This window comes from Nanorana parkeri, unplaced genomic scaffold (genome assembly GCF_000935625.1).
Source record: "Nanorana parkeri isolate BGI_ZX_2015 unplaced genomic scaffold, ASM93562v1 scaffold247, whole genome shotgun sequence".
Classification (NCBI taxonomy): Eukaryota; Metazoa; Chordata; class Amphibia; order Anura; family Dicroglossidae; genus Nanorana; species Nanorana parkeri.
This window is the reverse complement of record NW_017306515.1, coordinates 615,489-633,441: the sequence shown is the minus strand read 5'-3', so window position 1 is coordinate 633,441 and position 17,953 is coordinate 615,489. Positions and strand designations below refer to the sequence as shown.

Below are 17,953 nucleotides of genomic sequence, written 5' to 3'. Positions count from 1 at the left end.
GGAGGTTGGTGGATGGGGGAGGGAGGCAGAGGGCACCTCCCTGAAATGAGAAGGGCACCTCCCTGAAATTGCTTTTTTCAGGTTGGGATCCCTGTAATACTGATCACACTATGTGACAAGTAGGTGAAGCTTTTAGCAGTTAAAAAGCTGAATATGAATATAATATGAATGAATATGAAATCGAATCCTGTGACATATGCAATGTACCAAGAAGCTTTTTTTTAATTACCTCCCTGAAATTGCTTTTTTCAGGTTGGGATCCCTGTAATACTGATCACACTATGTGACAAGTAGGTGAAGCTTTTAGCAGTTAAAAAGCTGAATATGAATATAATATGAATGAATATGAAATCGAATCCTGTGACATATGCAATGTACCAAGAAGCTTTTTTTTAATGTGATATTTACCGCACAAATCACAATATAGAGCCAATTATGGTTACTGTACATGGATATCAAAAAACATGCGTCTAGATGTGTTTGGAAATCATTGCTACAGTAAATGCATCTGAAGACAAGCAAAGCCATTTCTATGGCTAAATTCAGACGTTTAGCAATATCTAGGTGCTTTCCGTCTAGTTGTATTTATATAAACAAGAAATAGGTGCATACCAGGAGCCTTTAGCCCCGTTTTCTGCAGCTAACGCTTGTAATCGCATGTACATATGTGTAAAACTAGACATGTAAGCTGCAGAAAATTTTGATGCGGAACGAAACAAATCGCACATGTCTATGTAAAACCATTTAGACGCAGGAGGAATGGCTTTGGGAAGTATAAGGCCCCATTCACACGAGGCTTTAAAGCCCGGCTGTTTGATTCCTGTGGCAGAACCCATGAGTTGTTTTTGACAGCCGCTATAAAGCAATGACGGGCTGACAGCGGCTGCAGCTGTCCGTCGGTGTTTGGACGTAATTGCACATGGAGTGATTATGTATGACTAGAGATGGATGGTCACCCCTGGACTCAAGCAATGGCCGCAGGCAGGTTCATGCTGCAGGTATCCACTGTCAGACCCAAACCTTGTATGAATGAGGCCTAGCTGTGTTTAAACACAGGAATCCATGTACACGAAGCCTAAAAAGGCGGGGGGGAGGGGGGATCTGTGGTAACAGTACATACAGTACATTAAACATTGATACATGTCGTGTATTTTTTTTTTCTTGCAGATTAATCAACAAATTTCAAAGCAGCAAAAAAACAGAGAGCTTTTGAGTAGGATCACCAAAAAGAAAGATTGGTTTAGGCGTTTTGTTACTGTGTTACATGAAAACGGCAATCTGGATCTAATTAAAGAACTGACTGGAGTCACATATGAAGAATTCATAGGTACTGGGACTTTTCTCTTTCTAATAACTACATTTTCCTATTGATGTAGTCTTTATAATTAGGGATGAGCTCAGGTTCAGACTGAGCCTTGTCCAAACCTAAGCTCCTCCAAACAACATGGGGCCACCCACCCAATAAGCAGCAAGCCAGGGCATTCCCCGCTCCGCAGCTGAACATAAACAAAGGGGTGGAAAGCTTGTGCTAACATCATTTACCTTATCTGGCCACATAACCATATTAGATAAATGTCATGGACCAGTTATATCCTTATAGCCATGTGGCCATATCAGGTCAATGATGTCACCTGATCCCACCCCTTTGCTTACGTGCAGCTGCGGACAGGGAATCTCTGGTCGCATCTGATTGGGCAATAGTGGAAAGAGCTTCCTTTCATGTTTGGAGAAGCTCAGGGTTGGAATGGGTTCAGTCCAAACCTGAGCTTATTAATTCTTATAATAAAGGCTTATGTTCTAAAAAGATCTTTTTTGCGGGGTCAATACTAGGGTCATTGTCTAGGTGTCATTACTAGGATCCTAAAAGACCCAGAGAACTCAGAGGTACCCCACCTAAAGTGGGCCTCTGCTCTACCTATCGCTTAATAATTAGTGATGAGCCCAGATTTGGACGAAACCCAGTCCGAAAGTAAGCTTCTCAGAACCTGGAAGCTCCATAGGGCCACTCACCCAAATAGCTGCGGGCCGGGGCACCCCCACAGCTGAACGTAAAAGGGGTGGGATGCTAGTGCTGACATCATTGACCTTATCTGGCCACATTGCCATATTAGGTAAATGTTATGGACCAGTTATAGCCATGTGACCAAATAAGGTTATTGGCTTCACTGCATCCCACCCCTTTACTTATATGCAACTGCGGTTGGAAAATGTCACTGACCAAATATAGCCATTTGGCCATATAAGGTCAATGATGTCACTGCATCCTGCCCCTTTGCTTACGTGCAGTCGTGGACAGGGAATTATCCGGCCACAGCTGATTGGGCAGCAGTGGAAAGAGCTTTATTTTGTGTTTCGAGGAACTCAGGGTTCGACCGGCTTTAGTTCGAACCTGAGCTAATTCTTGCTTATAATAAAAGCTTATGTTATGAAAGATTTTTTCTGCCGCTTCATTATTAGGGCCCTAAAAGACACAGAGAACTCACAGGTACCCTACCTAAGGTGGGCCTCTGCTCTGCCTTTCTCTTTTCCTTTATGTTTCTTTGATGTCTCCTCTTTTATTTTCACCTGTGTCCCTCCCTATCCCCAAAGGCTAAGCTCACAATAGATGCATGTGCATGTGCATCGATGCATATTTTTCCATGCGTTGTTGATTTGAATGGGTTGCCTACTGCACCAAATTGCACCAAAATAGTGCATGTACATTTTTCTTCCTAACACCACATTACAAGTATAGTTGGTATGCTGCAGTGCCATTCATTCATAATGGCACCCCAGCACACCTTGCCAACACACATGCGTTGCAATGCACCACAATGCTACAATGTATTTCTAAATTAAAGCATGGTATTAGTTTTCTGTGGTCTACTGTACAATATGCAGTGCTGCAGTTCAAGTTGCACACTGATAGGAGGAAAGAGCATAGTGACATTAAGATGAGCTCATCGGTGTGTGTTGCTTCTTTTTTTACTGTCCAGTCACAGGGGGAAGGCAGGGGTGGTGAGGAGGCCAGTAAGTGAAAGTATTACAACTTTTTCCTTTACCCCTCGACTTAACAAGCTAACAGCTAACCCTTTTTTTTTTTTTATCAAAGAGTTCTTCTTTAGATAGATTGGACAATTCCTTATATGAGGGAACATGGAGGATCTAAAAAGTGTTTTTCTTTCATAGCTGGTTGCAGTGAAGAAAGTGAGTCACAGGATGATGCCACCAAATGCAAGAGAGATCCCCAGGATGGTACAAGTACTTCTGATGGAAATCTCGATGTGACAGGTGACAGCAGGCAGCATACGCGGGCATACTCAGAGCCCACCACTCAGCCAGGTAATCAGTTATTTATTACTTATCTGATAACTGATTAGTTTTGTTATGGAAATTCACTTGGTTCAACGCACAAATCCATGTCGCATTAAGCTGCGCCAAACACAAAGAATTTCCCCCGTTGTACTACGCTCCTTTATGCAAGGACTGGAAGTATCCCCTTCTATAGAGTCATGTAGAGTCAGGAGACAGATGTTGCTTGCTCGTTAATCCCATGCTAAGAGACCTGAACACAGGTATGTTTATTGTTTATACCTGCCCAACAGGAAGCGATGTCAGACAGGAAGGGGTGTCTCAAACAGCGAGACAGGAAGTGATGTCAGACAGGAAGTGAACAGGAGTCAGCTAACAAATCACATGTAGTAACAATCAATGACCACCGGAGTGACTTTATCCAGCGTTGCTCAGTGAGCAACGCCACATAACTTTACTAGGATTCTCATGCGCGCTCATTCACAGGGACAACGTTATATCATCTCAAGCGTGTTGATCAGGCACCCCAGAGAGAACAAACGCACGTTCCTTTCATATACTGCGTTCAAGACAAATGTATCCACGCAAGCCAATAAATCCATGCATTGCACGGGGGGCCCCAGCCGGCGTCCATACATTCGCCAAGAAGACACTGCTCCGCTGCGCATAAGAAATCTCCTCCAATGGATTAATCCCCCAGTGTCTATTTAAACCGAGACACTGAGAGACTAATGACAAAACATTACAATACACTAAAAACACATCCTAATAAAATTTCCACAACAGTTTGCACCTCGCAGCTATTCCTCCAATTTCTATTCCACCGAACTACAAAACTGCAAATAATTTAAATGCTTTTTATAGAAGTGTCTATCAAATTTCTGATTATTGATACATAATATGTATAGCAGAGATCCTGTCCATTGTAGGAATCATGTGATTGCTGATTGGATATTGATTTTATTGATTTACTTTTTATTTCAATCATTTTTTATTTTTTATTATGTATTTGAAATTTATATTAAGATGCAAGGGCTGAGTCACCTAATGATTTCTTATTCTGGACACTCAAACAAAATAAAACTTTTATTTTACGACCCAGGCGGCCGCTATTGGGCCCGGGCCCAGGACACCCCCCTGATGCCGTGCGGGCCGCCTGGGTCGCTATGGGTTCAAACGCACCGCTGTTCAGATCACCGTGATCTGTGCAGCGCTGCGTTCTTCTCCATTGCCGCTGCTGAGTCAATGAGAGTCAGCAGCGGCGGTGGAGAGAGACTCTATGGTGGGCTCTGCAGGGTCACCCTCAGGTGAGCTATGTGGGCTCTTCAAAAATTTTGCTATGGGGCCCTGTGATTTCTAGTTACGCCCCTGGTACACGGGGCTGTTTTTGTAACCACACATCTATGGTTCCTTCGGTAATATCGGGCCAACATCTATTTCTCCTAATGTGGAGTGAATGGTAGATTTTTGTAGAGTTCTCAGGTCTTGTAAAGCTTTTTGGTGCTGCATGACCATTCTAAAACCACCTTGTCTCTTTACAGGTGAGTGCAATGAACCATGTGAACCTCTGCACGGTGCTGAAAAGTCCAAGAAGGATCTCCAGGATGACAAAGTGACTACTGATGTAACAGAGGAGGAGACTGAGAAACACAATGGGACACCAGACGATAGCCTACTTGATTCTTCATTTGCAGAGAGCTCTGCTACATCAGGTATTTCATTTATACAGCACTTTTCTCCTTGGGGAAGCAAAGTTTTTGTATCTGCTTTTCAGTAGAATATCATATTGGGGCCAATATTAGACCAGGGACGTGCGGTCAGAGGAGGCAGGGGAGGCAGAGCCTAACCTAGTATTATGAAGAAAAAAAGTGTCGGCTTCAAGTCTGAAGCTGACAGCTTTTTCTGCAATTAGATCGGCTTGTAACACGTTACACATCAGGGAAATCCTCCCCGCTGTGTAACCTGTCGTGGACGGAAAGTTGCCTGTTAATTACAGGTGGCACTGCATCCGGCTTTTGACAGGTAGGTTACACAGCAGCGTACTTCCTCACTGCTTGTGTAACCTAACATAGTGAGGCCAGAGCTGTCACAGCCTCTACTCTGTGTTGGAGGCGTGAGCTCTGTGGATGGCTTGGACCAATGGCAAAGCGCCATTGATCCAATCAAAAAAAAGAAAAAAAACCTGTGAGGAAATCTATCTCGATGCCTCACCAGTGACATGCAAGTGAGGGACAGGGAGGCTCCTGCCTGTCTCCTCCCTTCCTCCTCCTCACATAGCTTGGTTACCGAGCTGGGGGTGGGCATTCAGCGGGATGGGGTGGAGCTTCAGCGGGATGGGGGAAGGGGGGGAGCTTCGGCAGGCTGGGGGATGCCTCACCTAGCACAGAAGGCACGGCATGTCACTGTATTAGACATGAGCCAATTAACCTAACAGCATGTCTTTGGAGTGTGGAAGGAAACCAGAGTACTCAGAGGAAACCTATGAAAGCACAGGGCGCGGAGGAGCAGGATCCTGAGGTGGGGAGCTGGGTCACTGTTAGAAGACGGGGTAGAGGGAAGAGTGCTAGAGAGGTCAGCCCTGAACTGGTTAACCCCAACAAATATGCCAGGTTGCGTGATGTTGGGGATATTAGCTCAGGGGTGACTCTGCTGGAGCAGGACGCCTCCTCTATCGAGGGGAGGGAGTGATTGCTCCAGCGAGGCGGCAAGTCGGATGGAGGATCAGGAGAGGCAGATCCTGGTGGTGGGAGACTCCATCATCAGGCGGACTGACAGGGTAATCTGTCATCAGGACCGTGAGCGTCGAACAGTGTGCTGCTTACCGGGGGCGCGTGTTCGGCACATTGCAGAACAAATTGACAGATTACTAGATGAGGTTGGGCACAACCCAGTCATCATGGTGCACATCGACCTCAATGACAAAATAGGAGGTAAATGGAGTGGCCTAAAGATTCAGAGACCTAGGTGCTAGGCTGAAGGAAAGGACCTCCACGGTGGTATTCTCTGAGATACTGCCAGTGCCACGAGCCACTCTGGAGAGACAGCGCGAGTTGAGAGAACTTAACAAGTGGCTCCGAAACTGGTGTCGAAACGAGGGCTTTGGTTTCCTGGAGAACTGGGCTGACAACAGAGTCGACATAGTAAAAGTAGTAAATCAAGCAAATATAGAGAGCATACAAAATGTAGCCACTAAAGTAAATCTAATTGCCCAAGGTAACCAAAGTAGGAATGGACCAACCATACAAGGGAGAAATAAAAGCAGTACTGGGGAGCAGGTGGGGATCAAACATTTAACCAGTAAATGTACAAAAATTAAATGTATGTTCACCAATGCTAGCAGTCTAGTAAATAAAATAGAAGTTATGTTACTCGAGGAGGACTATGATATAGTAGGAATAGGAGAAACATGGTTAGACGACACACATGATTGGGCTACTAACAATGAGGAGCCTAAACTTCAGGAAGGTGAACTTTGATAAACTGCGTAATATAGTGGGTGAAATCGATTGGGAAAATGTATTTGATAAACTAAACTTGGACCAGAAGTGGGACTGTTTCAAGAACAAATAAAAAAATGCTATAACCAGGTGTATACCGCTGGGGAACAAAAGTAAAAGATCAAAAACAAAGCCAATATGGCTAAGTAAATCAGTAAAGAAATACATTACAGAAAAAAAAATAGCATTTAATAAGTATAAAACGGAGGGGACAGTATCGGCATTCCAAAACTACAAAGAATTTAATAAAATATGTAAACTGGCAGGGCGGGCAGCTAAAATTGAATGTGAAAAATATATCGCCGAAGTTAGTAAAAAGAACCCCAAAAATGTATTTCAGTACATAAACAGTAAAAAGGGGAGAAAGGAACAGATAGGCCCAATAAAGGACATAAATGGGTCGCTGCTCACAAGCGACAGGGAGAGGGCCGAGGCGCTAAATACTTTCTTCTCTTCGGTATTCACCAAGGAAACAGACTGGTTTAATGTACAGGATAAAACGCATAATTTAACAGGAAATATACCGGAATGGTTGACTGAATCGGGGATACAACATAGGCTTAAACTACTAAATGCAAATAAAGCATTAGGTCCTGATAATCTACACCCCAAGGTACGCAAAGAATTGAACAAGGAGATAACAAGACCATTGTTCCTCATTTTTAAGGAATCCGTAATGGCTGGTAGAGTGTCAGGACACTGGCAAAGGGTTAATGTGGTACCTATATTCAAAAAAAGGGTCAAAATGCCAACCGGAGAACTATAGACCAGTTAGTCTGACATGCATAGTATGTAAACTGTTAGAGGGAATTATTAAGGACTACTTAGTGGAATTCGTCTGGGATCATAGTATAATAAGTGATGTGCAGCATGGATTTAGGAAGGATCGTTCTTGTCAGACCAACCTGCTGACCTTTTACGAAGAGGTAAGTAGAGATCTGGATGGGGGGAGGCCAATGGACATAGTGTACCTGGACTTTGCCAAAGCATTTGATACTGTGTCACATAAACGCTTGTTATACAAGCTAAGGGGTATGGGCATAGATGAATTAGTGTGCACGTGGATAGAAAACTGGCTGAAGGAATGTGTACAAAGAGTATGAGTTAATGGCACCTTCTCAGACTGGGGTAGTGATTTCAGCTAAGAGTGTGGAATCATTCAAGAGACTCCTGGACGAGTTCCTAGAGAAAAATCACACATGGACTCATATACACGCACACACCAGCTCATAAATGCATACACACAATAGGTCGGACTTGATGGACTTATGTCTTTATTCAACCTCAAATACTATGTAACTATGTAACATGTACATGGGTCCTGGCCAGTATCCGAACCAAGGACCCTGGTAATGCAAGGTAGAAGTGATAACCACTAAACCTCTGTACCATTTATTTTTGAGGATTTGTTTTTCCAGGGTAAACCAGTTGCATTTTTTTCCACAGATCCAGCTTAGTACATCTAATATACAAATATAATAGTGATATTTATACATATTGTAAATGTCACATGACACGCAAGAGGAATAGTTCTGCTTCATAGAGATATAGGGGGTCCACATTACTGCGCATTATAATATGCATTTACTGCAAACTAAAGGTAGACACTTTTTAAGTATGAAGCAACCTTTCTTAAACTGAAAACATATCAATACACATCAGCTTACGTGTTATATCGGATGCCAGTAAGGTTTTGTTAGAGAATTACTGACACTGAACAGCAGATGGTGATATTGTCAAAGTTTTGGTGAGGATGGAATCCTGACACCAGACATCTTTGGATTCAGGGAAATAACAAATACTTTTATTTTGCACATAGGGTAACAAAATTCTCACTGCGCCTACATAGCATTATAGATGTTAAACCCCTTTGTTTGTCACAGTAAAGCACACATTGTTGGGACTTGTTTTGGGGGTAACCCAGAACACCCAGAAAAATCTGCATAGGTATATAGGGGACATACTTTGGCTTGGTGCACATGGCCATTTTGCACTCTATTTTTACACAGTTATGAAAAATGTATACATTTAAACATTTATAACAAATAGTAATATAAATGTAAAATTTATTAAGAAATGCATACACATTTATGACATTTATAAACAGAAAAAATGGGAGGAAGAAGGAAGAAGGATGGAGTTGAATCTACTATTGTTTTCAATGCAAAAATATATTACCAGTGTACAGAGTTTGCTGTAAATGGGAAGATAAGGGCCATATGGCAAATCATGTGTCACCCCTTTTTACTCTACCATCAAAACGACATTACCCACAACTACATTATCTGGTGTTTCTTTGTAGTTCTGGGAGTATGCACCTGTGCACACTCCTAGTTCTGAAACCACAATGTCACCGACTGCCACGCCTTTCAATTAAAATTGGGAACCAGTCGTTGTGATTCCCAATCATTTGATCACCTTGGCAGCCAATCAAATAAACCTGTAGGATGCAGCAGTCTCGGTGCAATACAGAGTGTAAACATAAATACATTTTTTTAAAGTTTTTTTAATTGATTAAAAAATTGTTATGTGTCAAATAACCATAATTGCATTTAAAAAAAAATGTATTTCTATTTCTCAGCTTATAAAGAAAAATATGGTCAGGGTATTTATTTCAATAATAAATAAATAAATAATAAAGTATGACAAATAAAATCGCTATACAGTATGACCACAGAAATAAAACAATGTAAAATCTAACAGATGAGGGCTGTCAAATTTGTTCAGAACTAGGGATAATGTATAAACTATTCAAGGGTGACAGCAACCTCAGTAACAAACTGTTTACGGTCAGCTCTGTAACAAAGACCAGAGGGCACAACTGTGCTGGCCCAATCTGTCGGGGCATTCATCGTTCTGCAGCTGTATATAAGCAATGGGGCGGGAGGTTGGTGACATCATTGACCTTATATGGACACATGGCCAATGTCCATTTGGGCTGACACTGTGGGCTTCCTTCCAGGTTCAGATGAGCTCTGGTTCAATCTGAACCTGAGCTCATCCCTGGTATGGACATGTAGGTTTCATTTCTTGCTAGTACAAGGGAACAATTTAGCCAGGTCTTTCTATCTATTGAAAAACTTGTCATAAAGAGGCTGATTTAGGCCCTTTTCACATGGGCGCCATCCGTTCTGTCTCAGCAGGGGATCCCAGACAGAACCCTTGCTAATTTGGATCAGAAGGGAGACAGATACCTATCCCAAGATCGAGGAGAAAAATTGACCCAAGTAGTCCCTATGAGTGGCTGGATGTAAATAGACATGTGTAAGCCTATATGTGACTATATCTGCCTACATTCGTTCAGGTTAGTTAACCTGGATGCAAATTTTGTGCATTGGCTTCGACAAACCTGAACGATTCAAGACTGGGCAGATATAGATGGGCGCACATGTGCTTACATCCAGCCACTCATAGGGATGTATTGCAGTATGATTTTGATCCATCTAATCATGGTCGTCCTGATCCTTCTTGTCGCTTGAGGCCGGGGTTAAGTAGTGGTCATGCTGGTGGTCCATGCACTCAGTGGATGGGTCAGTGGGGGGTGCTGGTGGAGAGTGACACTGCCACCCAGGCATACAGGAGTAATGCTGGTGCTCTGGCTGGAGTCCTACCCAGCTCTTGGCAACCAGTGATGTAATTTGTTGCCAAGAGCTGGGCGGGACACCAGCTAGAGCATTCCAGATTGCTAAAAGCTGGGCAGGGAAATGTGTATGGCCCTTACACATCGATTTTAGCAACCTGGAATGCCCGGGCCAGAAAGGGGGCGACATGCACACTGTAAACATTGTGCAGCAGATCGGCCATGCTGCCCTGTCTGCTGCCCCCCCATATTACCCTAAAAGATACCGCCTGAGGCTTCATTACAGGGACAGCTCTGTGTCTAATCATCAGTCAAGAACAGACTTATGGAACAGCCATTTAAAGGAGTTGAGAATGTTCACACGATAAATTGTTCAATTATCCAATTATGTGCAGATGAAATAATGGGGGGGGCCCAAAAAAAAATCTTGCACCAGGGCCCTTTGTTCCTTAGCTCCGCCACTGATAAGTACACAGGCATTTGCTTTTCACATGATTAGATCATTGAACGATTTATGGTGTGAAGATTCTCAACTCCTTTGGTAAATCAGTGTCAAATGTCAGTCAGTCTGTAGAGCGAGCAGTCTGCTCCGGTGGTCCATCGGACAGAGAACTGTTATGACATTCTGGGCATCTTATGCATACTTTACTCTGAAGGAAAGAGAGAGTGCAATGTGTCACTATACTGTCACCAGGATTTAGTCACAACAAGCATTCTTGCAAGAGATGTACAGCAAAGAGACGGATGAACAGTCTGGCGGGTTTTAAAGGTCATCAGTCATACGATGAACTGAGTACTAGGCGGTAAAGTTACTGGACTTGAAATATTAGTTGATTTATTGCAACTAAAATTGTTTTTGTTTTTTTTCCCCTTTCAGATCTGGATGCAAGTTTGTCTGAATTAAGCTTGAATAAAACAACTGAAAATGGAGAGATGAGCCACGAGTCAGGTAAGATATTTAATATTACTACATTAGCGCTTTGTTTAATTGGCTTCTGTCCTAATCGGCCCGAGTATGTGTGCGCGTGTATGTATGTATATGAGGGACCATAGATTGTAAGCTCCTTGAGGGCAGGGACTGATGTTAATGTGCACTATGTAAAGCGCTGCGTAAATTGCAAGTGCTTTATAAATGCTTTTAAGAAATAAATAAAAAACATCATGAGTGCTACCCACATTCAGATTTGTCCATAAACTATGTTGCCGTATTTGCAGAATTTAGGAGAATAAAAGCAGACTTTAGGAGCAGGACAGTTTGTGAAAATGGACATAAATTATTCCAGGAGAGCGTGTCTGTGTACTGAAATGTTCCAGTTCCAGCACATTAGGCCCTAAATCTTTCTTGCTGATTATTAGTAAGTGGAATGGCGTAACCTGAGAGTAAGTGAGATTTTCTTTTTTCTGCATTTGTATCATTTCTGTAGTCAGTTTTAGCTTGTTTCTCACTTGAGCAGGGCTAATATTCATTACCTGGTTAGTAATACCAAAAGCCTAGCTAGCAACAAATGCGATTTATTTTCCTTTTGCAGGGTCCCTTGAAGCAAACCTGCCAGGTCTTTAACGTTTCTAGACTATTCCACCATTTGTGACCCCCACAGTGCACCTACATTGTACGTGTCAATGATAAAATGCATGCTACGGTGTGGAACCAGTGCTGTCCCTTTGAGTGTTCTTAGAGTGGTCGTATTGCAGGTTCACTCAAAGCAAACCTGTCAGATCTTCTAAAGTTTCTAGAATATGTCCCCATTTTTTAACCCCCATGTGTTCTTCACACTGTGCCTTCTTTGTATAAGTCAATCATAAAATGCATGCTTTGGTGTGAAGCCTGTGCTGTCCCTTGGAGTGTTCTCTGCATATTCTGAAGAGAACACTTCATGATTGGAGAAGCATTGACAGTACTCGCCTACCATCTTGCTCCCATTTATTCATTTGAATTAATTTGAATCCCGAAGCAATTAAAGCCCAAAGCACTTTTTTTTATCCCACAGCTCTGTGCCTTATGAATATGCGTTAAGAAGCGGTGTTGCTGCAGTAAGGCCATACTGTTGCTTTATAACCTCAGTCCCCAAAAGGCTTCACTAAAGCGGGGCACTGCAAAGTGCCTGCTAGTATCTCTATTAACCCCTAATTTAAAGGGTTAGTTCACTTTTATAGAAAAATTACCTATACTGTCCTTAAATACCACCCCCCAGCCCTGAACTTAGCAGATTTTACAAATAAGCACTTTGCTGTTTTTATACTTTTGTCCATTATTATGATCCGCATTGGCAGGAGACAGTCTTCTCCCAAACCCCTGCGCAATGTACCCTGTCTCCAGTCACCATGGATGAGCTCAGCGGCCAGGGCAGAGCACACTTGGCATTTGTGGGGATCAAGAAAAGGACTGTGCTCCCTACAGAACCCGCTAAGGAGCACCCCTCACACCAGCTGGTCTGCCCTAAAAAAAGGACAGGATGGACCTCTGGAAACTGCAAGGAATTTTAGGAAAGGCTTCACTTCACATCCCAATAATGGACAAAAGTATCTCATCACATCCTCACCAGGACAGGAAGTGGAGGGAAATCTTTCCAATGGCAGGACAAATCCAAATCTCACCTGCTGTAACCAAAACCATTAAAAGTATATATTTATTATACAGGATTTATATAGTGCCAACAGTTTGCGCAGCGATTTTATGGCTCGCTGCGCCACATGGTACCAGTAGTATTGCAAAAGTTCAGCAGGCACTCAGATGTCTTTAAACAGGAACAAATAAATGAGCAAGGGGAACAAATTGTATTACTCTGATGTTTCTGCGAGTCACAACCAGCCAGAGCCCACATGAGAAAGGCAGCAAGTGCAAAAAAGGTACTACACTAATACACATGCACACACCTGCTCAAACATAAATACATCCAAGAGGTTGGATTTGATGGACTTATGTCTTTATTCAACCTCAAATACTATGTAACTATGTTCACCTGCCTTCTAATATCTGTGAGAACTCATCATAGCTACCAAAATCAACTCAGTCTATCAATTTTGTTTAGTTAGTCCTACTTTTCAGACTTATTGGGAATGGACCTGGCAAAAGTGACTGTTTCCAAATGTAGTCAGATTTGCCTGTGGTATGGTCAAACAGGAGTCCGAGGCTTAGAAGTTTCTTAATTTTACATATTCAAATGTTGGAAGGTATAGTCAAGATACAAAAATGAAAGAAATATCTAAAAATAGCATCTGGTTCATGTAGAACAGTTTTTAGATGTGTTTAATGTGACTGTAAAGAGCAGACTAACCCAACTGTTGAGATGATTCTAGTTCTAGAACAGAGATAAGTAGATAATTCGCCTTTTGTTATGTGTGAGATACTGACTGCTTAATTGCCACATTCTTCCTCGTCTTGCAGGAACATGTTGTTCTCACTTGTGGATGTGGTTGCTTACTCAGCATTGCATTTATATATAGCCCTTTTTCTTACTTAGTGCTATAAAAGTCATGTCATATGCTTCAGCATCTTCTGTTTTGGTTTCTGGAGGTTTTATTTGACCCCAGAATTTATTACACATCAGAAACGAAGCCTATTCAGGAAATTAGTTATATTTTTAAATTAATTTGTTAATACTTTTGGTCAGAAGAACCTAACAGAAAATTAGAAAAAATGAAGAGCTGTTGAAATCATTAACAATAACAAATTAACACTTTTAACATGACTGGCAATGAGAGTGATAACACACAAATAATAATAATTCCATTCCAATGGAATAATTCCACTGTCTTGACGCCATTAAAAATATGGTTTACTATTTTGTTCTATTTTTTTTTCTGCACTACATTGCATTATTGTAGTATTTGCCTTAAATATATATTTTTTAATTGAGCCCCCCCATCCTGTGAAAAAAAAAGTAGTTTTGGATGCAATACTCACTTTTGACCCTGAGCTATGCCCCAAAGTACCTCATCTCAGCCACAAGATGTTCTCAGTCCTCCATGTTGAATGATGTCCAGCGTTAAAGGAGAACTATGGGGTTAAGGCTTTTCCCCATAGTTCTCCTTAGGGTAACGGGAGGACACAAACTAGCGTCCTCCCGTCACCCTAGGCTCAGTATACCGCAAGCTACTGCTCGCGGTATACTGAGACGCCGCAGTTGAAGCGGATCCTGACAGCTGGCTCTGCCTATCTAGAGGCAGAGCCAGCTGTACCTGCCCCCTCCCCCGTCCCTTCCGCCAGTCAGCGCTGGTGGATCGGAGTGGGGAGGGGGGAATCCAGCCCCTCCCCTGTCACGTCAAGAGCCGTGACAGGATCGAGAGGTGAGCGAACGCCGGTATGTGTTCGCTCACCTCCCGATCTACTGAGCCGACCTGTGACAGTCTCATTGTCACAGGTCGGCTAGAACTATCAGGTGAGTGAAAAGCACTCACCTCATAGTTCTCCTTTAATCAAATTGTAAGACTGAGGGCATACTGTGAGTGCAGGACATTATGTCCATCTCCCCTAAGGGGCACCACCACAGCACCCTGCATTTACTGTGTAATTACAGAGAGTGGCACTGATGTTATATCAGCATGATCTGTGTATAACTGAGGACTACCCAGCTCAAAAAAGTGGGGAAGAGGACTCTGTGGTATCACATGATCACCGTAAAGGCTTCAGAAAAGGTACATATAGAATAAAATATAGTATAAAATACATGCTGAGAGCAAGGGGTGGCTAGGCGGAAAGTGTGGAGACAAAAGTTGGCCTTTAAAGACACCACATCACCTTGGCCATGCAGGACAGAGTTAAGAGCCTCTTTAATGTCCACCCCTACACACCACCACAGTTATTCTTAAATTTGCAGTGCCCCCAGCTGCTCTTTTTTCTGTCACTGTTGCGACAATGTAACTGGTACTTCAGGGTAGGGGGAAGCACGTGAACCTACAAAGGAATACTTTTTTTAAAGAGGACTTGTGCAGGATAATTTAGAAGATAATGTAGAATAATAAAAAAAATATACAAGTGATAACAGAGTGAATAAACCTGGCTTTAAATCTTCATAGGCAGTAGTTTTAGCAATATATAGTAATGTTATGCACCATATCTGTTTAACAGTGCAGAACGTTTCCACATCTCACCTGTTTGGATGAGTAATTTCGAGCCTAGAGTAGATAGTGTGGGAGTGATACTCTGCACCCTTCATCTCCAGACACGTGTACATTATGGAAGAGAATGTCAATGCACAGCAGATTAGAAACAATTTCGGCATGTAATCTGTATGGCCATTACACCAATCCTGATTCATTTTTACAACATTAAGCATGGTCATATTTTCAAACTTTAAATGACCACTTGTCTTTCCTGTAAAACCTTAACTATCATCTTTCCCAGAAACCTTAAACCTTCCAAATATTCACATATCTGTGTCTCAGATCCTTATCAATATACAACAATGACACCCAAAACTTGTCATGGGAATTGTGGGCTTTCCGCATTGGATGACAAGCTAGAGGTCAGGGCAGGCAGCAAACAGGAATCGCACAAAAACAGGCAGAGGTTGGGGCAGGCAGCAGACATGATACGTGAGCAGAGGCAAACTGAGTCTCTAATGGGTGTCAGAAACTGGAACAGAAAGTCAAGAGTGAGGTCACCGGGGTTGGAGCCTGGCAACAAAATCACAGAGTGAGTTCTTTGCTCAGGCATCTTGCTAAATCTGTGCAAACGTACTTCTGAATGTGTAAATAATCTGCTCCCCTGCCACTTGTGGCAGAGTAGGTATTCTACTCATTCGACTGGTCGACTTCTTGCAAAGCTCTGAAGCCATGGCTTTTCACGCTGATAGGGTCACTTCAATTGCAGCAGAGAATAATCAGGCTCCTATTCTGCTGGATAGGGATGTGTTGTAAGGCAGAGCTGATTACATTTTAGAATTCAATGGATACAAATCGAAATTCTTTGACAGGTAAAACAGCTCCCTTATTCATATTTAATCCGTGTATTTAGATGCTTGCCTGGAACTGAGCTTTAACAAAAACAATAAAGCACTGCACAAACTGTTTGCCTTATATAAATCCTGTATAAGAATAATAATAATAAAAATAATAAAATTGTTATAAATACATTTTTTCTGTTGCATCAGATAACGAGAGCACAGACCGAGCGTCTCCCATTCCGGAAATGATCCTTCGAGACTATCAGATGGAAGTGGCCAGACCAGCTTTGAAAGGCGAAAATGTTATTATGTGTTTGCCCACAGGAAGTGGGAAAACTAGAGTGGCCGTGTACATCACCAAGGACCATCTGCGCAAGAGACAGGCAGCGGGCTTGCCGGCAAAAGCTATTGTTTTAGTCAACAAGGTATCTTTTTTTTTAAATGTTTTAAACTCCCTGTCACTGTTTTTATATTTAAAATGACTAATTCTGCAGTTAATGTCTTTCTTGTTTCAAGGTTTGCATGATGAAGAACATCAGGCAACAGTAAAAAAAAACAAAAACCTTATTTTAGCCCATATATATTGTATAGTCTTCAAAAACTTTAATATTAACTCAACTATGGGTAGGTCCTACCATCCCTTACAAGCCAGCTTGAATTTCCGAATAATGCTCTTTTTTTTCACTTACAATTTATTTTGGGGTTGAAGAAAAACTCCAGGCAATTTAAAAGTTAACCCTTGCAGTGGGGTTTCTCCTTTACTGCAAAGGTTAACTGCTTGTTTTGGTCTAGGGCCTAAAATAAAGAAGATGCACTCGCCTCACCACTCACCTCTATCGCTCTCAGCTCTGGCCCCCCGGTGTTTTTAAATCTAGTGCAATCTTGGAGAGGAACTGCTGCACTCCTTACCGGAACCCCTATGTATAAAGGAGGGTGCTGTAGTAACCACGGATGGCGCCGTGCAACTTCAAATATATGATAAATGTCACCAGCACACCTATGTCTTGTGTCAATAATCCATCTCCTTTATTGATGCAGACTTTCACAAAACAACGTTTCGGGGCCATGCAGGGTCCCCTTCATCAGGTTTTAGTATGACAAAATCAAATATATTGCAACTTATCAATTTCTTAATGTGGAGACTGCATTAGTTCTTTATTTTCACTTAGTGATCCGACCAGTAATTCTTTTATTTTTCAACTTTTTTTTAACAGACTAAACTGCTCAACAAAAGTGTCAGTTAGAGGGTTGAGTCAAACTATTTAAAGCAGACCTTTACCCATATCTTTAAAATAACAACAAAGACACCTTTAGAAATGTTTAGTAATGACAATCTACAAACACATACTTCTAGATAATTCCCGGCTTTGTATTCTTTGCACACCTTATTTCTCTTTTCTTTCCCAGTCTTCTGCCCATGGCCATGTTTACTAAGGGCCGATTACTAGCTGTTCATTTACTTCTTTGATTTCTGGCACATGTGACTAGACATGTGACAATGCACATCATCTCAGGGGAGGAAAATGCCTTTCCCTGAGATCTCATGAGATTACAGATGAGATTTCCCAGCAATCCTCTGCTGATGACAAGGCTATCCCCGTGCCCATTGCTTTGCCAAACTGAAGTCATTTTGCCCTTTCAAAGCAGGAAGTGAATGCTCTGCAAGTGCAAGTATTTCAAAATCACAGCATTTTACACCT

At 42.1% G+C, this 17,953-nt stretch overlaps 1 protein-coding gene across 1 annotated transcript in view; it reads left to right on the top strand.

The window, feature by feature from the left end:
- IFIH1 (interferon induced with helicase C domain 1) overlaps nucleotides 1-17,953 on the top strand; it is a 47,048-nt gene that overhangs the window by 11,548 nt on the left and 17,547 nt on the right. The window contains exons 3-7 of the mRNA XM_018556686.1: nucleotides 1,168-1,327; nucleotides 3,169-3,321; nucleotides 4,833-5,003; nucleotides 11,246-11,317; nucleotides 16,461-16,678. Coding sequence (XP_018412188.1) covers nucleotides 1,168-1,327; nucleotides 3,169-3,321; nucleotides 4,833-5,003; nucleotides 11,246-11,317; nucleotides 16,461-16,678 — 774 coding nt within the window. The remainder of the gene's footprint in view (nucleotides 1-1,167; nucleotides 1,328-3,168; nucleotides 3,322-4,832; nucleotides 5,004-11,245; nucleotides 11,318-16,460; nucleotides 16,679-17,953) is intronic.